The sequence below is a fragment of the Copadichromis virginalis genome, linkage group LG12 (assembly GCF_057382275.1).
Source record: "Copadichromis virginalis isolate Kocher_CV1m ecotype Utaka linkage group LG12, C_Virginalis_male_GT1.1, whole genome shotgun sequence".
Classification (NCBI taxonomy): domain Eukaryota; kingdom Metazoa; phylum Chordata; class Actinopteri; order Cichliformes; family Cichlidae; genus Copadichromis; species Copadichromis virginalis.
This window is the reverse complement of record NC_140629.1, coordinates 41004908-41032799: the sequence shown is the minus strand read 5'-3', so window position 1 is coordinate 41032799 and position 27892 is coordinate 41004908. Positions and strand designations below refer to the sequence as shown.

The window sequence follows — 27892 nt, the reverse complement described above, 5'->3', positions numbered from 1 at the left end:
GCGTGCATGCTGACCTGCTGACGCTGGCGGTCTTACCTGTCGCGCAGGTTCGGCACTAAGGAGGAGTACATGCTGTTCATGAATGACTTTGTGGAGCGGCAGTGGAGCAGCATGCAGCGCTTCCTGCAGGAGATCTCGAACCCCGACGGGCTGAACCACACCGCCGGCTTTGACGGGTACATCGACCTCGGCCGTGAGCTGTCCAGCCTGCACACCCTGCTGACTGAGCTCGACCAGGTAATGCACCTGTCTTGGCAGATGACTCACCTGCCTGCCCAGGTAACTCCCTGACTGCTCTCTCTCTCTGTTTTCTCCAGTCGTGCCTGTCGAAGCTCGGCCCTCTTCCTCGAATCCTCAGAGACGTATCGGCAGCGCTTGCCAATCCAGGGGGTGTGGCCAGTGCAGGGGGCGTATCTGTTTCTTCCCCAGAGCCTCAACGTGTAGTGTCTCCGCCCCCTCTCTCCCCAGCCCCCCTGTCTCCGCCCCTTTCTCCACCTCTGGCGACCTGTAATCCCTCTGTTGGCCTGCAGGGCAGCATGGGACTTGATGGAGGGTTAGCATCCTGTGTTTCCTGTTAGCATTAGCATCCCCAGTGGTGAACAGAGAGGGCTCTCACATGGAGCTTCTGCACATGCTCACAGTTGTCTGTGCATGCCAGCGCAGGAAGAGTCTGGCTGATGCATGGCTTAAATATCTGACGTGTTATCTGTGTGTGTGTGTGTGTGTAGATTGGTGGATTTCACCAGACTCCCCTCGCCGACTCCTGAGAACAAAGACTTGTTTTTCGTCACTAAAGGGTCGAGCCTACAGCCTGCATCAGGTGACCTTTCACCTCTCTTCTTTATCCACTTTCCCATTTCTCCACCACTCTGTCACCCCTGACTCTTCCTGTGATGTCACTTTCTCCAGGCATGCAGGGTTCTCCAGCACCAAGCTCATCCTACTCAGAGTCCAATGAGAATGAGGCAGCGTTTGAAATGACCAATGGAGGTCGGAGAGAGGGGTCCGAGCTGAACAACGAGAGCCGCAGCTTGTCTCTGGTGGACCTGCATGACACCTCCCCTGGCGACGGCCTCGACGATGGTCAGTGGCAGCGCAGGACGGGGCTCCTCCCCCTCTCCTTCCAGAATCCCGTCTATCACATGACCACCACATCACCGCGGCAGCCACAGCAGCAGCAGCAGGCCGACGCCACACCCTCAGACGGCTCGGTGGGGTCGCAGGGAAATGCAGACGACAGGAACACCATGGTGACCAAACCGGCGTTTCTTACCCAGATGTCAGTGGGACTGACAGGGGGGGAGAGGGGGGAGAGGATGTCTGCTATGTCGAGCAGCAGCAGTGGCGAGGAGTACTCGCGGCGAGCGCTGTCCCTCAGCGAGACACTCACAGGTAGAGTCCAGGGTCGGGGGTCAGAAGCAACAGGAAGTGTTTGTGTGTGTCAGTGCTAGGACCAATTCTGTTTACATTACAGGGAGTGCAGAGTTATTAGGCAAATGAGTATTTTGTCCACATCATCCTCTTCATGCATGTTGTCTTACTCCAAGCTGTATAGGCTCGAAAGCCTACTACCAATTAAGCATATTAGGTGATGTGCATCTCTGTAATGAGAAGGGGTGTGGTCTAATGACATCAACACCCCATATCAGGTGTGCATAATTATTAGGCAACGTCCTTTCCTTTGGCAAAATGGGTCAAAAGAAGGACTTGACAGGCTCAGAAAAGTCAAAAATAGTGAGATATCTTGCAGAGGGATGCAGCAGTCTCAAAATTGCAAAGCTTCTGAAGCGTGATCATCGAACAATCAAGCGTTTCATTCAAAATAGTCAACAGGGTCGCAAGAAGCGTGTGGAAAAACCAAGGTGCAAAGTAACTGCCCATGAACTGAGAAAAGTCAAGCGTGCAGCTGCCAAGATGCCACTTGCCACCAGTTTGGCCATATTTCAGAGCTGCAACATCACTGGAGTGCCCAAAAGCACAAGGTGTGCAATACTCAGAGACATGGCCAAGGTAAGAAAGGCTGAAAGACGACCACCACTGAACAAGACACACAAGCTGAAACGTCAAGACTGGGCCAAGAAATATCTCAAGACTGGTTTTTCTAAGGTTTTATGGCCTGATGAAATGAGAGTGAGTCTTGATGGGCCAGATGGATGGGCCCGTGGCTGGATTGGTAAAGGGCAGATAGCTCCAGTCTGACTCAGACGCCAGCAAGGTGGAGGTGGAGTACTGGTTTGGGCTGGTATCATCAAAGATGAGCTTGTGGGGCCTTTTCGGGTTGAGGATGGAGTCAAGCTCAACTCCCAGTCCTACTGCCAGTTTCTGGAAGACACCTTCTTCAAGCAGTGGTACAGGAAGAAGTCTGCATCCTTCAAGAAAAACATGATTTCCATGCAGGACAATGCTCCATCACACGCGTCCAAGTACTCCACAGCGTGGCTGCAAGAAAGGGTATAAAAGAAGAAAAACTAATGACATGGCCTCCTTGTTCACCTGATCTGAACCCCATTGAGAACCTGTGGTCCATCATCAAATGTGAGATTTACAAGGAGGGAAAACAGTACACCTCTCTGAACAGTGTCTGGGAGGCTGTGGTTGCTGCTGCATGCAATGTTGATGGTGAACAGATCAAAACACTGACAGAATCCATGGATGGCAGGCTTTTGAGTGTCCTTGCAAAGAAAGGTGGCTATATTGGTCGCTGATTTGTTTTTGTTTTGTTTTTGAATGTCAGAAATGTATATTTGTGAATGTGGAGATGTTATATTGGTTTCACTGGTAAAAATAAATAATTGAAATGGGTATATATTTGTTTTTTGTTAAGTTGCCTAATAATTATGCACAGTAATAGTCACCTGCACACACAGATATCCCCCTAAAATAGCTAAAACTAAAAACAAACTAAAAACTACTTCCAAAAACATTCAGCTTTGATATTAATGAGTTTTTTGGGTTCATTGAGAACATGGTTGTTGTTCAATAATAAAATTATTCCTCAAAAATACAACTTGCCTAATAATTCTGCACTCCCTGTATACATGCTTCCCTTAGGCAGCATCATTAGAAGACATAGCATACATTTACACTGCTATGCAGATGACACCCAGCTCTATCTGTCCATGAAGCCAGATAACACACACCAATGAGTTAAACTGCAGGAATGTCTTAAAGACATAAAGACCTGGATGGCCGCTAACTTTCTGCTTCTTAATTCAGATAAAACTGAGGTTATTGTACTCGGCCCTGAAAATCTTAGAAATATGGTATCTAACCAGATTCTTACTCTGGATGGCATTACCTTGGCCTCCAGTAACGCTGTGAGGAACCTTGGAGTCATTTTTGACCAGGACATGTCCTTCAATGCACATATTAAACAAATATGTAAGACTGCTTTCTTCCATTTGTGCAACATCTCTAAAGTTAGAAATATCCTGTCTCAGAGTGATGCTGAAAAACTAGTTCATGCATTTATTACTTCCAGGCTGGACGACTGTAATTCATTATTATCAGGAAGTCCTAAAAACTCCCTGAAAAGCCTTCAGCTGATCCAAAATGCTGCAGCAAGAGTCCTGACAGGGACTAGAAAGAGAGAGCAGATTTCTCCTGTTTTGGCTTCCTGTTAAATCCAGAATTCAAAATCCTGCTCCTCACATACAAGGTCTTAAATAATCAGGCCCCATCTTATCTTAATGACCTTGTAGTACCATATCACCCTATTAGAGCACTTCGCTCTCGCTCTGCAGGCCTACTTGTTGTTCCTAGAGTATTTAAAAGTAGAATGGGAGGCAGAGCCTTCAGTTTTCAGGCCCCTCTTCTGTGGAACCAGCTTCCAGTTTGGATTCAGGAGACAGACACTATCTCTACTTTCAAGATTAGGCTTCAAACTTTCCTTTTTGCTAAAGCATATAGTTAGGGCTGGACCAGGTGACCCTGAATCCTCCCTTAGTTATGCTGCAATAGACGTAGGCTGCCGGGGGATTCCCATGATGCATTGAGTTTTTCCTTTCCAGTCACCTTTCTCACTCACTATGTATTAACAGACCTCTCTGCATTGAATCATATCTGTTATTAACCTCTGTCTCTCTTACACAGCATGTCTTTATCCTGTCTTCCTTCTCTCACCCCAACCAATCACAGCAGATGGCCCCGCCCCTCCCTGAGCCTGGTTCTGCTGGAGGTTTCTTCCTGTTAAAAGGGAGTTTTTCCTTCCCACTGTCGCCAAAGTGCTGCTCATAGGGGGTCATATGATTGTTGGGTTTTTCTCTGTATGTATTATTGTAGGGTCTACCTCACAATATAAAGCGCCTTGAGGCGAATGTTGTTGTGATTTGGCGCTGTGTTAATCCAAAATGCTGCAGCAAAAGTCCTGACAGGGACTAGAAAGAGAGAGCAGATTTCTCCTGTTTTGGCTTCCTGTTAGAAAAATTCAAAATTCTTCTGTGGAATGTTCTAATCGCTCTAATAGGATATTATGGTCGACAGTATCGAACGCTGCACTGAGGTCTAGCAGGACAAGCACAGAGATGAGTCCACTGTCAGAGGCCATAAGAAGATCATTTGTAACCTTCACTAAAGCTGTTTCTGTGCTGTGATGAGCTCTGAAACCTGACTGAAACTCTTCAAATAAACCTCTGCAGATGATCTGTTAGCTGTTTGACAACTACTCTTTCAAGGATGTTTGATATGAAAGGAAGGTTGGAGATTGGCCTACAATTAGCTAAGACTGCTGGGTAAAACCGAAACCAAGATCTAGAGTGTGATTAAAGTGGTGGGTGGGTTTTTGCCATTAGCTACAATCACACTCACAACCAGCAAATTGCTTTATATTTTTGGACGAGGCCTGAAGTTTGAGGATCAGGTCTGATTTACCTTTGATTGCTCCCACCTTTCAGGTAGCTCCGTCCCACCTCGGCAGAACTCCTCGGGCCCCCAGAGACGAATTGATCAGCCTCCTCCTCCGTCCTCAGCTCCACCCGGACCTCCTCGAGGCCGGACGCCTCCCAGCATGCTCAGCGGCGGCAGTGGTGCAGGATCCGCCTACCCCCCACGTCCCACCTCTGGCAGCATGATGTCATCGAGCCCTGATTGGCCAACCAGCAGCCAGTCGCGGCTCAGACAGATGTCGTCATCGTCCAAAGGAGATAGCCCTGAGAAGCAGCGGCCGGCTGCCAAGGTAACTAGGCTGTTACCACGGTACCATGGAGTCATTTTGTTCAGGCTTTCCTGATTTAATGATCAGATGCAAGGAGGCGGTCCTCCATACTTGTTTAAAGCTTTTTCTGAAGTGACCCACCCAGAGGACGTACCTGGACTGTCTAAGGTCGTGGGCGGTACCTGTTCAGGTGTGTTTGTGTGTCCAGGCTCCGTCTCCCTGCGCGTTAGACCGTACGGCAGCCTGGCTGCTCAACATGAACTCCACCTCCTCCTATGGTGAGGCTGAGGATGATCGCCATGATGACAGCCTCGTGGAGAAGGTAAGGTTCTCAAAGTTCTGGGTCAACACTGGTTCTACTGGTCCTGCTGGTTCTGACGGTATGTGTGTGTGTGCAGTACCAGCAGGAGATTGCGTTGCTGCAGGAGAAGTTGCGCATTGCTGCACTGCGTCAGGAGGAGTGTGAAGCACGTCTGATGGTCCAGGATCAGCAGAATCAGCGCATGCTGCAGGAGTACCAGGTCTGTGACCCACCTGCAGAGAAGCTCAGTCACATGACACAGCAAGACCAATAGCAGTGTGCGTGTGTTTTAGGCTCGTTTGGAGGACACAGAGAGTCGGCTAAGGAGACTGCAGGACGACAAAGACCTGCAGATGAACAGCATCATCAGCAGGTGGGAACACCTGTGTGCATTACCATAGAAACAGTACTTGAGGGTTGTGCTTGTTCACCTTAGCAAACAGACAACAAGGAAAAAGACTTCTCAGCAGCCACCTAGAGGTTGAACTGTGAACTGCAGCACCAGCTCCACTGAGCTCGACCGATTCAGATGTCAGAAATAATCAACTTCACCTGACACCTGTCAGGTGCCTGTCTCTCTGTCCGTCTGTCTGCCCGTCTGTCTCTCTGTCTGTTTGTCTCTATTCCTGTCTGTTTGTCTCTCTGTCTGTCCGTCTTTCTCCCTGTCTGTTTGTCTCTCTGTCTGTCCGTCTTTCTCTTTGTCTGTTTGTCTCTCTGTCTCTCAAGTCTGTTTGTCTCTCTGTCTGCCCGTCTGTCTCTCTGTCTGTTTGTCTCTCCGTCTCTCTGTCTGTCCGTCTTTCTCTCTGTCTGTCTGCCTCTCTTTCTGTCTCTCTGCCTGCCTGTCTGTCTATTTGTCTCTCTGTCTATTCATCTGTCCATCTTTCTCTCTGTCTGTCTGTCTGTCTCTCTGTCCGTCTGTCTGCCCGTCTGTCTCTCTGTCTTTCTGTCTGAGCAAATGTCTGTCTGATCACCTGTCAGTCTGTCTCTCTTTTTATCTGTCTGTCTGATCACCTGTCTCCCTGTCTGTCTCTCTGTTTGTCTGTCTGTCTGATCGCCTCTCTGTCTGTCCGTCCTTTTGTCTGTCTCTCTGTCTGTCTGATTACCTGTCTGTCTGTCTCTCTCTCTGTCTGATTGCCTGTTTGTCTGTCCGTCTGATCACCTGTCTCTCTGTCTGTCTGATCGCCTGTCTGTCTGATCACCTGTCTCTCCGTCTGATCACCTGTCTGTCTGTCTCTCTGTTTGTCTGTCTGTCTGATCACCTGTCTCTCTGTCTGTCTGTCTGATCGCCTGTCTGTCTGATCACTTGTCTCTCCATTTGTCTGTCTGTCTGATCACCTGTCTGTCTGTCTCTCTGTTTGTCTGTCTGTCTGATCACCTGTCTCTCTCTCTCTGTCTGATCGCCTGTCTGTCTGTCCGTCCTTTTGTCTGTCTCTCTGTCTGTCTGATCACCTGTCTGTCTGATCACCTGCAGGTTGATGGCGGTGGAGGAAGAGTTAAAGAAGGATCACTCTGACATGCAGGCTGTGGTTGACTCGAAGCAGAAGATTATAGAGGCACAGGTACGTCTCCATCACCTGAAATCTGTATTTGAAGCTTCAGAGTTTACGACTGTAGAAGTGACCATATTTTGCCCAGTGATGGTGGAAACAGGTGGAAGTGCTCATAAGCTACTCCAGCGTCATTATGGCGTCTTAAAAGACGTCTCGAGCTGTTCTCCATCCCGGAATGAAGCTAACAGTAGCTAGCATAGCTGAGTTTTGATGCATGTCTGTAAAACCATTTTATGCGTACGACATCATAATTAGGTGAAATATGTTAGTGAAAAACATTTAATGTTCTTCATATTTAAAGCGTATTAGCAGCACAAACAGGAACAAATGTAAAATCCCGCCTCCCTGTGACAGCTGACTAAAGATCCCAGGTGGACATAAGTGGACCTGCAGGTTTGTTTTGAGCTTACTGTCTCACCTGCCCGTCTCACCTGTCTGACTCTCAGGAGAAGAGGATTGCGAGTCTTGACGCAGCGAACACTCGTCTGATGGCGGCTCTAACTCAGCTGAAGGAGCGTTATGCCGTGACATCACAGAGGAACGGCCTGTCTCCGAGCAACACGTCATCGCTGCAGATCACCGAGAACGGAGAGTTCCGCAACTCTGGCAACTGCTGAGCTCTAACTGGCTGTACTGCAAGGAGAGGGAGGTGCTTAGCCTTACGAGGCCCATAGAGGCGGGGCTAACCCATAGACTTTTACAGATGAACCTCTGACCTTAATCCAACTCATTTCCTGTTTTGCACGTTTTCTCTTTGAACTAGTTAGAGTATGACATCATATCCCGTTTACGTTTTGGTACTTCCTGTTACAAATCAGAAAAACGGTCCCGAAACCAAAATGGACATTTTATGACAAGACATGAAGCAACCCCACCTGTACGTGGCTCCAGGCTGGAGGAACATATTAATTGTTTTAGACGCTTTGACTTTCGATTGTATTTTAAAGGAACAGTCCGACCTTTGTGTCCGAGCTGCCTCACGGAAACTTCCTCATCCCGGTTAGCCTAGCTTAGCACAAAGACTAGAAGCAGCACCACAACTCCAAGTGATTGTGTTGGCCCCTCAGGGCTTCCGTAGCTTTGAATATTTTGGTCACATGGGTGAGGTGTGGGAGAGTTAGAGATGCTAGTTTGTTGTTTCAGAGAATTCTGATTTTAATGTAAACACCAGATTTTATTGTAAAGCGGTCCAAACTTTAAATTGTGATGAATAGTTTGTGAACACGTGCACACTCAGACTCTCTCAGACTGTCTCTGCTGTGCTCACTGTGGCTTCTGTCTCCGTGTTTATGTTTCCTCTTATTGTTATTTATCCACGTTGGTACTTATAGAGACGCTCCAATAAACTAATACACCGTCTACCTGCTCATCACACACAGAGACGTGCATGTCGATAAAAAGCTTTTATTCATGCAGACAGCTCAAAGGTCAATGGTAAACAGGAAGTGAGGTCACAGGGCCTGGAGATAGCGCTGGAGTGGGCTAATGGACCAGTATTCGTACTCCCAGCTCAGAAACCAGCCGGTGAAGGTTGGCGGTTCGAATCCCTGCTTCACCGTCACAATGGGGGTTTGAGGGTCACGATTGGCTGGGTCACTCTCGATGTAGCGCTCAGCTGCAGGGAAATTTTTTTTTTTTAATTTCAAACGCCTCAAAAGTTACGAGTTTAGACTTTAAATTACAACTGAACCGATCCTTCGAGATATTAGACGAGTTCAGAGCAGAGGACATCGGACACACGGCCAGGTAACGCCCACTTTAGCCTCCTGTCGGTCTCACCTGATGTCACTGCCCGAGTCTTCTCCTCCTCCTGAGCTTCGTTTCCAATCCAAACGAACACCTGCAGCAGGACGCAGGACGTGAGGACACCGAAGAGATGCAGACATCTTTAACTGTATGAACAGAAGGAGACGCCCACCTGGTCCCAGGTATCCAAGATCATGACATCATCAGGAGCGAGATCATCCTGCGTCAGCTCACCTGGAACTTCATCTACCTGAAACACAGATTCACCTGTGAAGATTTGTTTAGCACCGAGCCTGGTCACCAACATTCAGCCTCTTCCACAGCGCGTCTTTGTCCCGCACTCCTCCCCTCACCCCCAGCCAGTGACAGCAGACGGCCGGCCCTCTGCTTTTCTGTTTTATTGTCTTTACTTTACAGTCTAAAGTGTATTTAGGAGACTATTGTTGTGATTTTGTGCACTGTAATTAAAACTGAATTGAAAGAGGATATAATAAAGTCTAGCCTCCAGGTGTCTCTGGATTTAGAAGTTAGTTTCAGCTTCAGGTGGAAACTGAAACTATCGAGCTGATTGTTGACCGATTAATCTTGTATAAATGAAACTGGCTTTGCTAGAACTTTGTAGTAAACGATGATGGTGACGTTGGCCTTGCTCCTGGAGAACCAATCATGTGACGAACTGACAGACCTTGAAATTTCCAGTCTTGTTGGAGCAGGCAAACAGCCGGGGAGGATGAGCTTCCATCTGGTTCTTCAGCCGAGCAGACCGACAGTAGTCCTGCTGCCCCCCCAGCGTATCCCAGAATCCATCTGTAACCGCGGATGGTCAGTTTATGGTTCTAGTATGTGCACATTGGTAAATATTTCACCTGTCCTCCCCACCTTGCTCCTCCCCCTCGTCCAGAAGGGTGGGGGTCACATGCAGGATCTCAGCCAGCTGCACCTTTCCACATCCAGGATCCAGAGGGCAAAACCAGGAGGAAAACATCGTTGGAGTTCAGACGGGAGGAGGACGGCTCCACCTGACAAGAGCAGAGGAGTCAGGCTCCACCTGGACTAACCAATGCAGGCTCAGACGACGTGACAGTCGCAAGGCGTGAAGATCTGAACCAAAACCTTTTGGACCAAAATATTCCTGAGCTAAAACTAAAGTTCTGGACTCAAATGCTGAGCCCTCAGAGTTCTCTGGACTCAAAGTCTATCAACCAGAAGTCTGGGACGTTCTTTGAACCAAAGGAACTTTGATTTTCTGGACTAAAACTCCAAAAGGAAAGAACCCGTCTTCACTGGGCTCCAGTTCTCGCCTCACCTCCACAGTTCTGGTGTTTCCTGCTGGATTGGCTCTTATCTGGAACAGGCGAGTGTCTGCAGCTTCCGATTGGCCGTTCTCTCTAGAAGTCCCGCCCTTGTACACCACCAGTGGTTTGTCGCCAAACAGACTCATGAGGTGGGCGGGCTCTTTTCCTTGAATGACCCGCACCTGCACACAGGTAAGAGTAAGAGCCTTTCCTGCTCAGTGGGTTGGGTTAACAGACTGGGCTCAGCGTTCCCAGCTGGTTTACCTGGACAGCATTTCCTTCCAGCTCATCATCCACCTCAACAGCCAAGAAGGCCGATGCCGCAACCTCGTCCTGGGTAGACTCCGCTCCCTGCCTATAGAGGGAATAAAAACATCTACATTAGAAGCAAGTTTTCCAGCACTAGATGGCACCCTGCTGTGGAGAGACATGACCGAGGATCCCAGCACGCATGCAGCGCCTCACCACATGTAGATGATCTGACCGCTTCGGTCGCTGTGCTGGTAGCGATACAGGATGATATAACTGTCTCCTCCATAGAACTGACCGTAGGACGCCGAGTCCACGGGAACCTTCTCCGAGCCTTCGACCCTCCAAATCTACGACAGAGACGGACTTGTTTGTAAAGCCTGGCGGCTCTGCGGCCACGGACGTCACAGCTTTCAAAAGGAGATTGCTTTTTAAAATCAAAAACCCAAAAGCTGGAAAACAATTAAAATATCACCTCGTGTAAGTGAAGTCACTGACTTACATGTTTGAGTTTGTATCGAGATCCTGAGAAACACATGTCCAATCCAAACAGAGGCGCGTGTAACCTGCCTCTGTTACACATGAACATTCAAAATTTAACGAGCCAATCAGAGTGCTTCATGTGACCAAGGCTGACACCAGCCTGTTTTTGCTGCGTGTGACGAACTCTTATGTTTTGGCTTCGTCCTGCTCAGTGACAGGAAGGTCCTGAGTCCTTTCTGTGTAGATCACAGGTGTCAAACTCTGGCCCGCGGGCAAAATTTGGCCCGCAGCCTATTTACATTTGGCCCGCGAAGCCATACCAAATTACTATTAGAGCTGGCCTACTGGTATTACACAGCTTATCTATATATTTTAGTATTAAGCTTTGCTTGTTCCATATTCAGTCTTTCAGCAAAACATGTTTGAGTCCATAAGATTCATTCTTATATCTGGAGGAACAAATATATTTCAATAAATATTAACGTTAGCCCGCGACTTTGTTCCAGTTTTGAATTTTGGCCCACTGTGTATTTGAGTTTGACACCCCTGGTGTAGACAGTAATGAGTGCAGCCGGGTGATAATCTAGTGTGTCTGACTTACATGCAAATGTTTTATCAGCACACCTGTGAACACAGCTGCTAACTCTCCTGGCACCAATGGAGACGGTTTTCCATCAGACAGGAGGGATGATGTGGCGTTCAAGCTTTCAGCTCGGTTAGTCTGCTGGAGTACGAGTACGACTGGAGGAAGAAAAACGGCCACATTTCCATTCGGTTCAGTTTTTTCCAAATAGTGCCCTCAAGGCACTTCGCTGTGAAGCTGTGTGAACGTCACAAGTGCCATATTTTCACAGACGCGTGTATTCATTAAAATCGTTTGACTTCACCCGGCCGGATCAGTGTGGTTATTCTTCGATCACCTCTTGTACCCTTCCTCAATATTGAACCCTTAACAGACCTCTCAGTTACAAAACAGGAGACACTACAGGTGAACGCATCATCTGCAGTCTTCGTCATCTTTGAGGTTTTATGACATTTGAAATTTGCAAATGAGGTCTCGCTATGTGAAATGTGCACTTTGGATCATATCTCTCCAGCTTGAAAGAAAACCTGCTGTGACACAATCTGAAGGTCGACCAGTGTGAGGGGAAAACCACCAAAAGAGGCACAACTGTGTGTGGACAGTTTCACATGCATTTGTTTCACCTTTCAGTGCACAGATTTGGTGGAGGATATTTAAATGAATGAAACAACCAATGATGGTAGCTGCTGGTGATCATCGCTTTGGCTCAATCCTGCATGTTTACAGCCTGATACGTTTGTTCTTCAGTAATATTAGTGCTAGTTCTGTCATAATGTGGCTGTCAGGGAGGCGTGACAGTTACTTTGTACTGTACTTCAAACCCTGTTGATGGGCGCTCAGTCATCCAGGTAAGGAAACAGGCTGGTTCTGCTCATCTGGACGTTTTCAGTGCGAGAAACGTTTCATCATCATCATCATCATCAGGTGACTCCTTCAGTCTCAGCTGACTGCAGGTTTCTACCTTACTGTCTGTGACCAGTGGTCATGACAGTCTGCACATTAACACCTGGTAGGCCCTTAAAAAAATGCACCCTTTAATGATCATAAACTGACCTCACCATTGTTAGTCATTGGTGCTAGTTTCAGTCATTGTGCAGATGTCCCGTTTATAATGTTGAAACCTGCAGTCAGCTGACACTGAAGGAGGAGGAGGGGGAGGGGGAGGATTATTTTCTCCCACTGAAAACGTCCAGCTGAGCAGAACCAGCCTTTCGGGTACTTCAAACCGTGCTGGTGAGCAGGGCACGTTACAGGTTTCTGCTTGTTCAGCGTCAGTCCAGAGAATAAGCACCAAAAGCCTGCTCATGCATCATTGCTCAGCACACACAGAGCTCTGCAACATCACATGTTATGCTTTACGAGGTGGTCTTTGCTTCTCCCCGGTATCAGCTCGATTAAATACAAACAGAACACAGCGAAGAGTCAGAAAGGCGTTATGAAGCGGTAGATGGTCGCCGATTTTCTGAGAGTCCTTTCTTCTGCAGCAGCGACGTGTGCCTGCACACACAGGTGACAGAGGTGGGCAGGTGGATCGGTCAGCTGCAGGTGAGCCAGCCTTACAGTGAGGTCAGTCACACGCTGGAGCTTTACTGCCCCGGGTTTCGTCAGTCAGGAGCCTCTCAGCTTGTCGTTGTTGAGCTGAAACCTGCAGATGTTACTCAGGGCTGAAAACCTGCCCTGAGTAACATCATGCTTGTCAGGTGACCGTGTACCTGAGCTGCCGACATTCAGGTGTTCTCACCTGTTTTTCTCCGTCCCCGCAGTCGACCATGCCATACTGCGCCGCCATGCCTTCTGATTGGTGGAGCGTAGATGCATCAAACGGCACCTGTCCAATCACAGGAGTCAGCTTTGGTCTGGCTCGGCACAGTTTAGTCCTGGAAGCTGATTGGCTTACCTTTTCCATCTTTGCAATCTTATTGGACACGTAGGCGGTTCCCATGCCGACCGTGTCACTGGGGCCCCTCCAGTCCTTAAAGAACTGTTTGAAGAGCGGCCCCTCCCCGTGCTCAGGAAGGACCTGGACCTGGGGGGCGGGAACACAGGTAGGACAGGAAAATCGGATCACCTGTTTCCTGATGCAGCTCATCTCAGGTGAGACTGTAAGTGTGTGTGTGTGTGTGTGTGTCTGTCTCTACCCGTGTGAAACTGGGGTAGTTCATCTTTGAGATGAACGACTCTGCGGTGTTCAGGACAGCGTGACGCTCCTCCGAGTTTGCATCTTTACCTGCATACACGCACGCACGCCATTAATTTGGACCAGCAGGTGTTACATTCTGTTCAGGCTCATCCAGACAGGCGACCTCCGGACGTTCAGTTTATTCACAGGTGGAAAAACGAGTGCTCCCTCTCCATGACCAGTTCCCGGCCTGTCAGATGGGTCTTGCTGGTTTCACACCTGTTGTGCTCACCTTTCCAGATGAAGATGTGTCCGTTGGCTCCGTTGTCAAGAATGAAACACTCGCTGGACACCAAAGTATTCTGGGAGAACGGGCTCTCCTCGGCCACCACAGTGACCTCCAGGTCTCCGCCTGCATTCGACACCTGAGACGAGTCACGTGTAAATCTTCAGACATCATGGGCAGCCACGGAGAGCTGATTGGATGACGATCCAGGTGAGAAACACCAGAGTTTGTTACCTTGTAGAGACGAACCGCTTTCCTGTTGGAAGCATCTGTCTCGGTGTCGTCAGCCTGAGACTCGGAAAGCTCCGGCTTCTCCCCGAGAACCTGAACACAACAGAGAGCAGTGAAAGGTCAGCTGAACGTCCCATCATGCACTGCAGCTTAAACAGCAGAACAGTTTCTGTATCAGGCTGTAAATGTGCCTATTGTGCCTCACTGCTGCTTCTGCTGGACGCCAGAGGAACTGAGCTGTGGTGCGTTTCTGTACTGCTAAGGAGTCTGTGATGAAATCATTACACACGATTTGCATACCTCTACCATCTTCTCTGGCTCCGCCCCTTCATCGCAGACCTGGAGCTCAGCCCGCCCACACCTCTCATTGTCACGGATACCCTTAGACACCTGTCGAAGATTTAATTAATCAGGTATTCTGCTTTGTGACATCATAAAATGATGACGTAATTAGGTGATGTCAGTACTCACCATGGTTGCCTTCAGCTTCTCAAAGTGGTTGCTGTGGGAACCAGACCACTGAATAATTTCCTGTAGAGAAAAACAGGTTTACAGCTGTACCACCCTCTCTCACCTGTCCCGCCCCTGCCTCACCTGTCCCAGGTCCAGAATGAAGCTATCTGACTGGTTGAAGCTGTCCCAACTGACAGGAACCTCCGTCGCCCTGACAGCGCGCCGACCTCTGACATGCAGCAGTCGCTTAACATCACCAACATCACTGGTCACCACGTGCTTGAACCCTGAGGCCACGCCCCCTTTCTGTATCCAGACAGGCAGGAAGTGATGTCATTTAGAATGAGCTCATTAATGAGCACAGAATCAGCATAAGTACACATAGTAATTAGGGGTGCAACGATACACAAAATTCACGGTTCGATACAAAAAAATGTTCATGCCTTTTTAATTTGTCATTTATTAAAATTATAAATATATATTTTAACTCAAACGTTCAGTTTTTAAATTTTATGTTGCTGAAACAACAAAGTAATAAAATAATCTATCTGATGGAGAAATCACTCATGTTTGGAAAAGAGAGTTCATTACAGAGAAATGGCTCTTTCCAAAATAAAAGCTCTACTATACGCTTCTTCTGGGCTATATTCTCAGCAGCATATTAAACATATCAGGTCCCCATAAGGAGAATCATGTGCTAACGGCTGTCTAAATGACTCGGGTAAAGTTTGTAGCATGCGTGCTTGTTGTTTTTGTCTGCTTCCACTTGTCTTTGCACTAGGATGCTGTCGGAGTAAATGTGCAGTCATATTCGTTGTGTTCCAACTAGTGCTGTCAGCGTTAATCTGAAATGACGTTAACGCCACAACACGGCAAATCTCCGTTAAAGAGCTACCGCGGATCGCCCCGTGCGTGGGGCTGGACGGCCAACACGTTAACGAGCTAACTGCGCTAACGCACTAGTTCCCACCCATGTAATTGAGCATTGCGTGGCACATCCAACATACTGTTTTACTTTAGTCCATGACTCGCTTACCTTCAGGGTCATACGTCACATGAAAACCAAAATAATTCCAAACGCCAGATCTGAATGAGGGTGGGGGAGGTTCAATTTGCCATGTTGCAACGAGCTTAACTTCTGTCTCGCTAGCTTGCCCTGCACTCAGTGAATCTGCGTTCGACTACTCCGCCTAGGCTGCACTGTCGAGCGCAGATCCACTGAGCACTCAACACAGACAGCATCGTCAGAAGGAAAGTTGATAAAATAAATTAAAGATTTTGTATTGTTCGATACATATGCGTACCAAACTGAAAGCACTGTATCGAACGGTTCAATATCGTTGCACTACTAGTAGTAATAGTAGTACTTGTGTTGTAGTTACCATGTATGTGAGACCAGATTTGAAGTACCCGGTGAAGGTACCAGACTCGTAGCCCTGTACTTCGCGGTACTGGACCGGCGCCCCCTGCAGGAAGTCGTCCATCTGAACAGTGAGAATAGCCGCTGCTCCGCTCTCATCCTGAGAACACGCTGAACCTGTGAGACAGTCGGCCAATCAGAGAGCAGAACAGCTGGTCAGCTGCAACCACCACCAAGTACTGCAGTATCACGAGTCACAGTGCTACACCACTTCCCGTTTGCATTTATTTCGACTGTCACTACGACATGTTCTCCAGCAGTATTAGTGGCAGTAGTATCAGTACGTGAAATACTGCAGTACCCTGCCAGTAGTGCAGGTCGTACTGCAAGGCACAGCTGCGGTTGCTCGTGCTCTTCAGGATCAGGTACGCATCGCCGATGTAGAACCGGCCATACAGGCTCTCAGGAACAGGAACCAGCTCCATGTTCTCCACCCGCCACACCTGAAGCCCCGCCTCCTTCCCTGCACGCTCAAACTCTGAATGGGATACCATGATGTCACCTACAAGGGGCGGAGCCACAGAAAAGAAAACAGTCCAACCTGAAAATGTTTCACTGAAAGGGGCGTGGCAGAAGCATTAACCAGTGGCGTGTATGTAATCCCCACCCACAATATCAGATTTACTTACTCTGGCTAACCCTAAGTCATGAAAACATTAAAATCAGTCACAGGACAACAAACAGGTGCGTGCTGTAGCCCAATCAAAATCGAAAACACACGTAAAGCTCAGAGCTGTTGGATGATGAATTTCACTGCAGCTCCCATAGCACAGGTGTGTGTGTGTGTGTGTCGTATTAACAGCGTTGTGTTCCTCTTGCAGTAGCTGGTTCATTGTGTGCACTTCCTTTTTCACACCTGTGCCAATTCTGACACACCTGCAAACATGAGCTAACACACCTGACAGCTCACAGGTCATCCAACCCTGAGGCTGTATGAAAACATCTATCAAGTTTCAACCTGTTCAGGTTGCATCAACACACACAGTTGGTTTTGACATGCATGTTTTAGCATGGTGTGTGTGTGTGTGTGTGTGTGTGTCACCTCTGTGGCATTCACAGAAACAGTAAGTGAAGGTTTTCTATATTTAAACATTTGAAATCAAGAAGTTTAAAAGCAGGAAGAGGAAAACCCGACAGACAGCGAATGCCTCCTCACTGATCACAGGTAACGCAGAGGAAACACACCTGAGCAGTTACTGAGAAGCAAGACTGACTGTGGAAAGGAAAGATGAGGATGACGAGGAGGATGAAGAGCTTCTGCGGAAAAACAAACATCACCTTGATGACAGGCTCGAAATGATGTCACAGAAACTTACCTGAAACAGAGGAACTCACCTGGACGTTCTCACTGAGCTCCACCTGAGTCTCTGACAGAAGAGGGCGGGGCTCTAGCGCCTTTTACCTAGGAAGCCCCTCCCTCACCTCACCTGTGACGATGCAAATGCTCAGACCAGCTGAGCGTCCCTCTAATGCTGTCCGTGCGGCTCCAGGTGCAATTAGGTTGTTTTAGTCTTCTGCATATTTCTACATGTTTTCATACAGAAATGAACAGAATGCATTAGAAGCGTGTCTCTGGTTGATCCACATGTGACCTGTGACGAAATCGGAATTCAAACTACTCAAAAACTTTATTTATAACTAAACATATTTTATTTACGATGCTGCGGTTCACACAATAATCAGTGATTCCTTAAAATTTCGTATTTAACTGAAAGTTCACGTCAGACTGTCTGACTGATAGAGGCAGGTCATCATGCTTTCTAACACTGACTTTAATGCTGAACTTTTTAGAATTAATTTGATTACTAAAACTAATTAAAGCCGACGACTCTCGAATTGATTGTTTTTAACTATTATTGAAGCGCTTATTCTGAAATCTCAGCATACGTTACGTTGACGTTGTCTTATTGTGAAAGTTCCGATCGGATGTGTTTACGTGGAGGTTTCCGTTTGACACGGAGCGCTCAGCTGTTAGCACAGCTGGTCGACATGTCGCAGAAAACCGGGAATAAACGGGAATAATCGGGCTGACGGTCGGCTGGGGTCGCTCGGTTTAGGCGGGAAAATGGAGACGTTCGGCAGGTTCACGAGCATGCTGCTGCACGCGCTGGAGACGGTGAGTTAGCAGTTAGTTAGCTGCTGTTAGCTCCGTGAAAAGTTGGACAAAGTTAGTCACTCGGATGAGCTGTTTGTCACTGCTGACCCTGACCAATCTGCTGTCACCGAAACGTAAACACAGAAGCTAACAGGCGCTAACGTTAGCTTCAGAGTACTCCAGGTGTTTACCTGCTGGAGATGGGTTTGTGTCAGGGCTCAGGAACTCGCACAGGTAGAGACAGGACAGACAGGTATGTGTGCCAGCTGTTACTGTACTTCACTGTCACCTAATGAGTATACCAGTAAAGCTTTTTGAAATTAATTAAAACCAGCTTTATAAATAAACCTAGTGAACTGATCGAGACAGGTGACCTGGTCAGGACATGAAGTTCTACAGCTGCTGGGACCAAAACAGAAGCTGCTGTGCTCAGAGCTGTGATGTCAGCCGCCGTGGGAGGGGCTGACAGGAGCTCACTTGTAATTGGCTGAATCAGCTAACAAGTTCTGATCGGAACCAAGCCGTTTGAAGGCAAAGCAACCAGTGAGTACAGAGAACATGAAGGCACCGATCAGCTTTATGGATCTGTACTCAGCTGGTTTAGGTCAGGGCTGATGAAGCACTCTGATTGGTTCCCTGGCTTGATGCATGCTTAATGATCCAGGTAAAGAAATGCCCCTCAAAATTTGTCTTCATCTGGACGTAGCGTTTCAGTGGGAGAAACGTTTTGTCCGGGTGACTTCTTCAGTCTCAGCTGACATGTGTTTGCTCTTGGAACTGTGTCTTCATTCCACATGTTTCACATACAAGGTGCTCCAGGTAGAAACATGGGTGTGCCATGGGTTCCCCAGTTTCACCCAGTGTGTCCAACTTGTACATGGAAGAAGTGGAACACAGGGCTTTGCTGTCCTACCCTGGAACACCACCAAGGTCTTGGTTAGCCTTCCTGGACTGTGAGATCTCCATCCATAATGGGGGACAACAGCTGAGACACAGTTTTTCTAAACACCACATCTCTGTGGCTTTTTTTGGACTTCCTGTCTGTTAAGTATTCTTAAACTCATTTTGACTCCGCCTCACATCTCACCTGTCTGTCAGAGGGAGCCCACGGTGGAGCTGTTTGACTCGTTTGTCGATCACTGGAAATCAATCACCAATTATTATATCGATACGACAGGTGAGGCTCTTTAACCTGCAGCTAGTTGTTACCACAGCCACACAACCAGCCAATTGAATTCCTCTTGTGTGTGTGTGTGTGTGTGTGTGTGTGTGTGTGTGTGTGTGTGTGTGTGTGTGTGTGTGTGTGTGTGTGTAGATGACAGTCGTCCTGTCAGACAGACGGACATCCCCTGGCATCTCAGACAGATGTTGGACATCCTGGTGTACGAGGAGAAGCAGCAGGTGCGTCAGTGTGACTCAGAGCTGTATTGATCAGCATATCCATCAGAGTATTGAATGTCCTGTCTGTATTGATCAGGCCGTGGAGGACACAGGAGCCTGTATGGAGTACCTGCTGCAGCACAAGCTGTTGGAGACTCTGTGCACACTGGGGAAGGCTCAGGTAATGGTGCTGCACACTCACTGATACAGTGAAAGCTGCAGGCTAGGATGATGATGATGATCCTGCTCTTCAGTCATAAATGTTCAGGTTGATGAGTTCACTTCCTGTCTGAAAGGCTAATGTGCCCATCTTAGAGGACCAGCTCGCTGTTTACTTCCTGTTTTAGTACCTGGCACTGAGACTGAGCTGCGTGGTCAGGTTTTATGGCTTGTAGCGTTAGGAGCTCACAGCTCTGATTGGTGGATCTTTCCTGTGTAACCCACAGACTGTATATGAACAATGGAAGCAGACATTGTGACATCAGCTGGTGAAGTCCTGATTTAGAGCTCAGAGATCAGGTTTTACAGCAAGAATAGTCTGCTTTACAAAGACTGCAGCTTTAGTCCGAAGCAGCCATTGTTTGTTTACAGTCTGTAGGAACACCTGTCTCCAGGTGAGGGTCTCTGTGCTGAATCCAGTTTTAGCTTCAGAGCAGAAACGCGGTGAACTGTGAGCTAACACTGTAACTCTTCTGTCCTCTCTCAGTATCCTCCAGGGATGTCCCAGCAGGTGCTCCTCTTCTTCTCCAAGCTCCTGTCTCAGGTGCAGAAGCCTCTGCTGCAGCTGGTGAACGTCTACAGACCTGTGCAGGTAAACCAGGTGGAACATCTACAGCACACTGCAGAGGCTCATCTGTGCCTGTCAGTCCTTTGTGTGTCTGCAGGTGTTGTCAGTCCTCACACAGCTTACAGTGACACGCACACAGCAGGAAGTTTAGGTTACAGACAGTGTAGTGAGGTCGTCAGAGCGTAGGCAGGTGAGACACTCCACCTGAGCACAGCACAGAGGAAACAAGGCAGCGTTTTATCTCTCAGCCACCTGGGGGACAGCCCGCAGGGGACAGACCTGAAGCCTGGACACCTGAGGACACCTAAGGACACTGATGCTGCTAAGCTCAAGCTGCTTATTTTTATTTAAATCTTCCCAATAAAGCTAACCGTTCTTCACTTTCTCTCTACCACTGCCTGTGCTGATGATGTCACTATGTGCTCCGCCCCATAGAAGCTGATTTGCCTCTGTGCGCTTCCTGGTTCCCAGACTGAAAAGGAGGAAGCTCAGTTCCTATTGGTCGTCTGCTCCAGAGTGAAGCAGGATCCCCACACGCTCAGATACGTCTTACAGGTAACCTCAGAAGGTCTTAGGTCCACTTCCTGTCACGTGATGTGAGCTCATTATCACATGACTTTTATCTTTGTTTTCAGCTTCCAGACCAACCAGTAAGCAGTACACTGAGCTCTGACCAATCAGAGAGCAGCATGCAGGCATCCAGTCGGGGGACAGATCCTCCGCTGCCCTGCGGCCCCATCCAATCAGAGAGCTGTCTGCTGAGGGCCCTGCTGGGTCTCACTAAGAGCCAGGTCAGTAACCCGAACATCTCGCGGTGCATTCAGGTGCCGTCTGAATAACTGGAAAATGAAAGATGACAGAAAGTTTTGACGAGCAGAGACGTCAGCACGCAGCACTGTGAGCTCTGACCAATCGCAGTCAGCGGCAGCGACCCTGTGTGTTGCACTAATGACGGAGCGCTTCATCACTGTCCCTTCACAGAGCACCTCAGTGTGTCTGAAGGCCCACGAGAGCCTCCTGCTGCTCTGCGGGCTGCAGGCTGGGTTCTCAGGGGAGCTGCTGAGCACTCACACCCAGCTGGGAGAGCTGCTGGCTGTGAGGCTGCAGGACCTCTACTCCCTGCTGCCTATGGAGGACGCTGCAGAGCTGCAGAGCTGGCCTCACACGCCCTGGAGGTAAGAACACACGCGCGCACACACACACACACACACACAGTAGTGCACGATGCAGACTGGTGTACTGCAGCATTTCCTCTTCCCCTCAGCTCTCAGTTCTCTCACCTCAGCACTGACCCCAGCTCACAGTCTGTGGGTCACATGATCAATTTCTTCTGCTGGCTGGACTTCCTGGATCACCTGATGAGACAGGCACCACAGGTAATACTACCATGACAGGTACACAGCTGCTAGTAATGCTAATAATGCTCAGGGATGCCAGTGCTTTGTGGGTAGCTGCTGCCATGCTGTCCACGCAAAATGTAAACAGAGAAACCAACAGGTGATACGGAGGAAGACTCGTCTAAATGAGCTCCTGCAAAGGTGCGCACATCCAACAGGTTCAAGCTCACACTCGGGTGTGTGCGACTGTGACGAGCTCTTCAGTTTTTCCTGCGTGCCGCTAAACAGAGCGATGAATTTCTCCTGCAGCATCCAGGGTGCGAACGACTCGCCGTGCTGCTCACACTCATGACCTGAGCAATCTTTGGACCGTCTCAGGTCCTCCAGGTGTGACGCTCTCCTGGCAGGGACCGTGACCGTGGGCTCGCTGTGAGCTGACCGTGGGCTCGCTGTGAGCTGACCGTGGGCTCGCTGTGGGCCGACTGTGAGCTGACTGTGGAAGAGGCCGGTCTTTGGGTTGTAGCCTCACATTACACAGCTCACTGTCTGTGGGCAGAAAGCTTTAGTGTCATGTGACCAAAGGATGCTTCCAGTCTGCAGGCTCTTTCTCCGTGTTGTCCTCGCCGTGTGTCAAAGGCTGTAAACAGCTAAATGTTCGCGAGCTCACCTGCACCGTCAGCACGTCCTTTGAGACGTCCTCTGTCCAGCTGATAGTCCGCTCACACCGCGCTGCTACAGCAGCCCGCTGTTTTTTTTTTAATGAACATTCTAACAAATGTAATTATGCCAGATTGCAGCCTTGGGCTTATTTCCATCTGCAGACCCTCTGGCAGGCTGCTGTTACACACACATTAGGAAAAACATACAGAGACACTTTTTAGTGGTCATGTGACAAGGACAAAAAAAGTGATCACATCATATTAGAACAAACAATGACAACAAGAATGCACAACAGAGGACAGTATAGAGAACGGAAACACATCAGTTATATTGCACAGTGTTGCACATGCCCTGACTGTGCTGATATTGCACTCACACATTACACTAATAGTGGTTTCCCTTTTTGTAATACACTAACTCTTTTTCACGTCCAATATGAAGCATGATTACTAACCATGATCACATGTTATTGTGTCCCTCAGCCGCCCTTTAAGTGACTCTTACAGAGAGGGAAACTTTCCCTCGCTAGCAAAGGAAGACTATTCCAGAAGCTCACTCCCTGATATGACAGAGCATCTGTGAAAAGGTCTAAATGCAGATTCACAATCCCCTCTCACAGTGGCTCGGGTCAGTCGAGGCAACACTGCTAGACTTTTAATAAAATCACTCATTGGTGGAGGCGCCAGACCATGTATAACTTTGTAAATTACCAATATGATTCAATATATCTATCTCTCTATCTATATCTCTCTATATAAATTCAATATGAGCCAGTGTCATAGAGTGCAGCAATGTAGTCGCTGCTGTGTCTGTTAATGATGTGCGGATATGTCTAAAGTTCTGTATGTTAACATTTACAGTTTTCACTACTTTGTTTGTGTTCTTTAAAAGGATCATTTTGAGTCTAGCAGCACTCCCAAATACTTAAATTCCTCAACAATAATTAGTTCTTGTGCACCCAAGCGAACTTTCACTGCAGCCACGGTTGTTATAGTTTTACTAAAGATCACTGATACGGTCTTTTTAACATTATGGGTGAATGGGTGGATGACTGGATATGTAAAGCGCTTTGGGGTCCTTAGGGACTAGTAAAGCGCTATATAAATACAGGCCATTTACCATATTAAGGCACAGACATGAGTCCTTCCGCCATTTTTGTAAATCATGTAATGCCAATGAAAGCTGATGGGCTGCATCATCAGCAGTTTGGCTTGTGTAACAATTACCGTATCATCAGCATAAATAATTGTCTACATTTTTGCACACACTGAGCAAGTCATAGGGTGAACATAACCAGGGGCCTAGACTTGAACTGAGGGATGCCTCGTGTACAGTGAAGATGGGGTGACTTACTATTCTTTATTTGCACATATTGGGCAATGTCCTCGATTTAACTTTCACAGTAAACACAGCTTCTACCTGCGTCTGCTCCATCGCCAGCTCGTGTTAACCACGGTCCCATGATGCGTCAAGCTGATGATGTCATGATCCTCAGCGCTGTAGTACAGCTGATGGTTCCCAAAGGCTGCTTCTGTTCATCTGGACGTAGAAAAGGTTTCATCATCAGCTGACTGCAGGTCTCCAACCTCGTAAGCAGGACATCTGCACAATAGCTGACACGAGCAGCACTGGTGAACAGCTCAGTTTATGATCATTAGCATAAACAGGTGTGTGTGTGTGTGTGTGTGTGTGTGTGTGTGTGTGTGTGTGTGTGTGTGTGATCATCAATCAGTGGTTGTTGCTACGTTGTTGCCAGATGAACAGAACCAACTCGTTTCCGTGCCTGGGTGATTGCATCAAGATACATTTGATAGTGCTAATGCTAACACTGCTGCTAAGCTATCACTAATGCTAACAAAACCATCTAATCTCCACTCACACCTCACTCTGTGTGTGCGTGTGTGTGTGTGTCTGCAGGTGTTGTCAGTGAAGTTGGCTGTGTGTGTTCATCAGCTCTGGTTGGTGGAGCTTCTTCAGCCTCAGCTGTTGGACACGTGAGTCCTTCATCATCCATCGTCATCCTCCTCACAGGAAGTGGGGGTCCTATCAGATCTTAGGTGTGTGTTTGTGTGTGTTTAGGTGTGAGCAGGTGGTGCTGGGCTCCACCTCCGTCCTCTGTGCCACTGTCAGGCTCGTCCAGTCCTCATCCCTGCTGGATCAGCTCGTCCACTTCCTGCTGCGGAGCGACGCCGCTCAGCCGCTGCTGCGCCGCTGCGACCACATCTCTGACCAGGTGAGAGCACGCCCACTCGAGCTGACACCTGCAGCTAGCTAGAGTGCAGAGACGGGAAGCATAGAAACCACTGTGTGTCCTCAGATCAGCATGGTGTCGCTCTGTCTGGTGGAGGAGCTGCTCCAGAAGCCTCACAGGGACGTGTTGGACGTGCTGGTGCTGAGTTTCCTGCACACTCAGAGTTACCTGAGTCCACCGGCCTCGGCACAGGAGGAGCGGCAGACGGAGAGTGGCGAGGACAGCGAGTAGGTGCTTCATGTGTGGCGGGTTGGCCTGTGTCTTAGCTGTCCGCGGCTGATGATGCGTTTCCTGTGTGTCAGAGACCCAGAGGACGACCCCTTCTTTTCCGACAGCCTGACCTTCTCAGACAGTCCCCACCCCCCTCCGCCTCCTCCACCCGGACCCCAGACAGCTGATGATGTCATCAACAGGTAACGCACCTGAAGCTGCGCCGCACAGAGAGTAACGAGTTAACCCGAGGAACAAAACACGAGTGTGTGTGTGTGTGTGTGTGTGTGTGTGTAGTTTCCTGTGTTTGGTTCCTGTTCAGGTGCGGTCGTCTCAGCTGCTGCAGGAAGGAGGATACGAGACGTACGTCCACGACGCTCACACACTGGTCAGAAGACACACACACACAGCTGTCACTGGTCTCTGACCCTACAGTCAAACCCTGTCTGACTCCTCCCATTTCCTCAGGTGACCGAGTGTCAGGTTCTCTCGCTGTCCTGGGATTGGCCGCTTACTCCCCCCCCCCTTTCCCTGTCGTCAGGTAAAGACTCCGCCTCCTTCTTTGAAGGTCACCTGCTAAAAGTTCTCTTTGACCGTCTGGGACGCCTCCTGGAGCAGGTACACAGACACACACCTGTGCCCTGCGTGGTTCCCCCTGGCTCACCTGTGCAGGTGATGACGATGATGTCGTGTGTTTGCAGCCGTACGAGTTGAACCTGCAGCTGACGGCTGTTCTCTCCAGGCTGTCGGCGTTCAGCCACCCTCTGCTGCACGAGTACCTGCTCAACCCCTACATACACCTGTCTCAGTCCTCCAGGTCACTCTTCTCTGTCCTCATCAGGGTGAGACACGTTCTCCAGAGGAGGGCGGGGCCATGCATTTGTTTTTAAGTTAGGGCATGTCTGTTTTATCACCTGTGTGTGTGCCAGGTGATGGGAGAGCTGATGCAGAGGATCCAGCAGGTCTCTAACCTGAGCGAGCGACTGCTGAACACCAGGAGAGCGCTGCTGGGCCTGCCGCACGACCCCGGGTAACTACCTGCTGTAACACCTCACTCCAGCCACGCCTGGCGCCGTAAACACACTTACCAGGGCTGCAGCGACTCATCGAGTGACTCGATTATAAAATGTCTCTGCACAAATTCTTCTTTGATGCTTGTTTAATGTGTTAATGACGGAAACACGAGCGTTTCGAGTGAAAGCTGCTGCAGTAGAAACGAGGCGGGAAGAGCATAGAGGCGGAGCCGTTAGGGAGACGGTAGCGTGACAGGAAACATGGTGTCCACCATTAGAACCTTGACTGGGAAAGAGCTGCAGGAGTCGGAGCCTCAACAAACCGTGATGTGAAGTAGGCTCCACCCACCGCCGCTTGTGTCACACACACACACACACAGCTCTCCAGATAATCTGAGGCATGTTTTAACCCCACAGTTCGCTCCAGGCTGACGGCAGCCGTCACGTTTTACATGGAAGTGTACAGGCGTGAGTCTAGAGGGGGGCGCGAGGAGCCCTAGATTTATTACAAGGCTTTGAAATGATATAAAAACTGTTTCAAGTGCTTACAAATAAGAAGTTTTCTCTCTTTGTGTGTTTATTATCGCTCATTAATAAGACAAAAATGTTCTTACTCGATTACTCGGTGATCAGTAGCTGCAGCCCTGTGCAGTCTGCCGTCGTACTCCAGACTCCACCTGTACTGAACTCAGCTGTTTTGACTGTGAGCGCTGCTGGTCCTGTGTTCACCTGAGTTCTCCTGTGGGTGTGTCCACAGACTGGATCACCTGACCCTGCTCAAAGGAGTCATCGTCCTCGAGGAGTTCTGCAAGGAGCTTGCTGCCATCGCCTTCGTCAAGCTGCCCCAGGACCAGGACTGAGTCACCTGGAACTTTGGATTACAGATCAACATGTAAACATTGGCTCACCTGCTGCAGGTGCACCTGGGAGGAAGAAGCAGATTCAGAGTCTTCAAGTGTTTTTTAAGTTCTTCTTGTATAGCGAAAAACTGGCCGATGTCTTGGTGCCGTTTCTGAGGCGACCTGAACACCTCGGCGTCACTCTGCGTTTGATTGGTCAGCACGTTTATTTATGGTTTTAGTCTTTAGCTGATTTTAAACAAACAGGAAGTGGTGTCAGAGTCCAGTTTTGAATGTGTCACATGTCAGTGAGACGTTCCCATTGGACGATCACATGGAGTGATGTCAGCACGTTACACTTAGAAACTGCGATTAAACACACTGTCAAAGCGAGCAATGCCTGTCATGTGACATGTCAGTGAATCTCTGACTGTGTGGGCGCGGTTTGATGAATGGAGCCAGGGTTAATGAGCCGTCTGATTGGCTGAACACGCATTTAAATACAGAGAAACCCTCATGGGGCCGAGTCCTCATTCATCATTAGCCCCGCCCTAAATGTTGTCAATCACCGTGCAACCATGTTGCTTAGTTTCTGGTGAAAGAGAGCAACTGTTTATCAGCTTCACTGGATGAAACTTTACTGCCTGATGGACTTCCTGCTGCTTTCACATGGCGAGTGTCACATCGAAGTCACTCCTCCCTTTGGCGGGAACACCTGTCCACATACTTTTGGTCCACTGAGCAAACAGTATGAAAAAGCTTTGAATAATTGATGATGATGATGAAGAGTTTCATGTGTGAGACAATAAAAGTGCTGACAGCCGTCTGTCGTGGTGTCCTTGAAAGTTTCACCAAAGAAAGGGTGTGTGTGTGTGTGTGTGTGTGTGTGTGTGTGTGTGTGTGTGTGTGTGTGTGTCACTGATCCCAGCGCAGATTCATCCACACAGGATTTTGTTCACCATCACTCATATTTCAGACACTGAAGTTGCTAAACTAATTACAGGTTTAAAACAATCAAAAGCACTTGATGTATATGGTATTAACACAAATTTCCTAAAGGAACATCTGGATCTCCTCGTACGTCCAACAGCTCGTGTTTTGAATATGTCTTTCAAACACTCCATTGTTCCAACAGATTGGAAAATTGCTGCAGTTACACCAATTTTCAAAGCAGGTGTGAAGACTGACATGGCTAATTATCGCCCCATAAGCATACTCCCGGTCGTATCTAAAATAGCTGAGAAGTGGGTGGTTAAACTCCTCACTGCACACCTAGAAAACACCCAACCCTCATTACATCCATTGCAGTTTGGCTTTCGGGCACATCACTCCACAGATACTGCCCTGTGTATGTTAGTGGAGAACTTGAAGAGCTTGCTGGACAAGAGTCCCTGTGTTGGAGCTGTATTTTTAGATCTGAGGAAGGCTTTCGACTCTGTAAACCATCAGATA

At 48.6% G+C, this 27892-nt stretch overlaps 3 protein-coding genes across 11 annotated transcripts in view; 2 read left to right on the top strand and 1 right to left on the bottom strand.

Annotated features, from left to right (window-relative positions):
- LOC146697851 (disabled homolog 2-interacting protein-like) overlaps nucleotides 1-8381 on the top strand; it is a 33782-nt gene extending 25401 nt beyond the window's left edge. Inside the window, exons 13-22 of the mRNA XM_085476620.1 lie at nucleotides 48-237; nucleotides 318-553; nucleotides 729-820; nucleotides 910-1392; nucleotides 4893-5173; nucleotides 5361-5474; nucleotides 5551-5673; nucleotides 5747-5826; nucleotides 6925-7012; nucleotides 7450-8381. Of these exons, the coding sequence (XP_085332746.1) occupies nucleotides 48-237; nucleotides 318-553; nucleotides 729-820; nucleotides 910-1392; nucleotides 4893-5173; nucleotides 5361-5474; nucleotides 5551-5673; nucleotides 5747-5826; nucleotides 6925-7012; nucleotides 7450-7620 (1858 nt within the window). The 3' untranslated portion in view covers nucleotides 7621-8381. The remainder of the gene's footprint in view (nucleotides 1-47; nucleotides 238-317; nucleotides 554-728; nucleotides 821-909; nucleotides 1393-4892; nucleotides 5174-5360; nucleotides 5475-5550; nucleotides 5674-5746; nucleotides 5827-6924; nucleotides 7013-7449) is intronic.
- Nucleotides 8382-8391: 10 nt separating this feature from the next.
- LOC146697850 (gelsolin-like) lies at nucleotides 8392-17268 on the bottom strand. Of its 3 annotated transcripts, XM_085476629.1 has the most exons (18): nucleotides 17204-17268; nucleotides 17054-17125; nucleotides 16170-16370; nucleotides 15831-15985; nucleotides 14590-14754; nucleotides 14467-14526; nucleotides 14296-14385; nucleotides 13999-14088; nucleotides 13771-13903; nucleotides 13498-13586; nucleotides 13257-13385; nucleotides 13101-13187; nucleotides 10510-10643; nucleotides 10309-10399; nucleotides 10056-10226; nucleotides 8922-8999; nucleotides 8783-8843; nucleotides 8392-8618 (listed from the first exon to the last, which is right to left on the bottom strand). In XM_085476629.1, the coding sequence occupies exons 3-18, from the start codon at nucleotides 16360-16362 to the stop codon at nucleotides 8455-8457; spliced, it is 1890 nt and encodes a 629-aa protein (XP_085332755.1). In that variant the 5' UTR covers nucleotides 16363-16370; nucleotides 17054-17125; nucleotides 17204-17268; the 3' UTR covers nucleotides 8392-8454. The 3 variants fall into 3 exon arrangements, 2 of the variants coding, with proteins under 2 accessions (XP_085332755.1, XP_085332756.1); XR_014923437.1 differs by lacking the exons at nucleotides 8392-8618; nucleotides 8783-8843 and adding an exon at nucleotides 9616-9768 and having other exon boundaries at nucleotides 8936-8999; XM_085476630.1 differs by lacking the exons at nucleotides 8392-8618; nucleotides 8783-8843; nucleotides 8922-8999 and adding exons at nucleotides 9494-9556; nucleotides 9629-9768.
- A 656-nt stretch (nucleotides 17269-17924) lies between these two features.
- On the top strand, nucleotides 17925-27263 carry fhip2b (FHF complex subunit HOOK interacting protein 2B). Of its 7 annotated transcripts, none has more exons than XM_085476626.1 (19): nucleotides 18015-18216; nucleotides 18333-18506; nucleotides 19062-19140; nucleotides 19279-19364; nucleotides 19441-19524; nucleotides 20050-20154; nucleotides 20566-20685; nucleotides 20766-20921; nucleotides 21112-21305; nucleotides 21395-21506; nucleotides 24045-24121; nucleotides 24207-24360; nucleotides 24445-24605; nucleotides 24681-24791; nucleotides 24886-24976; nucleotides 25057-25206; nucleotides 25290-25430; nucleotides 25518-25618; nucleotides 26359-27263. In XM_085476626.1, the coding sequence occupies exons 4-19, from the start codon at nucleotides 19329-19331 to the stop codon at nucleotides 26459-26461; spliced, it is 1896 nt and encodes a 631-aa protein (XP_085332752.1). In that variant the 5' UTR covers nucleotides 18015-18216; nucleotides 18333-18506; nucleotides 19062-19140; nucleotides 19279-19328; the 3' UTR covers nucleotides 26462-27263. The 7 variants fall into 7 exon arrangements, with proteins under 7 accessions (XP_085332748.1, XP_085332747.1, XP_085332752.1 ...); XM_085476625.1 differs by having other exon boundaries at nucleotides 18316-18506; XM_085476622.1 differs by lacking the exons at nucleotides 18015-18216; nucleotides 18333-18506 and adding an exon at nucleotides 17925-17984 and having other exon boundaries at nucleotides 21416-21506.
- The last annotated feature ends 629 nt before the right edge of the window (nucleotides 27264-27892 follow it).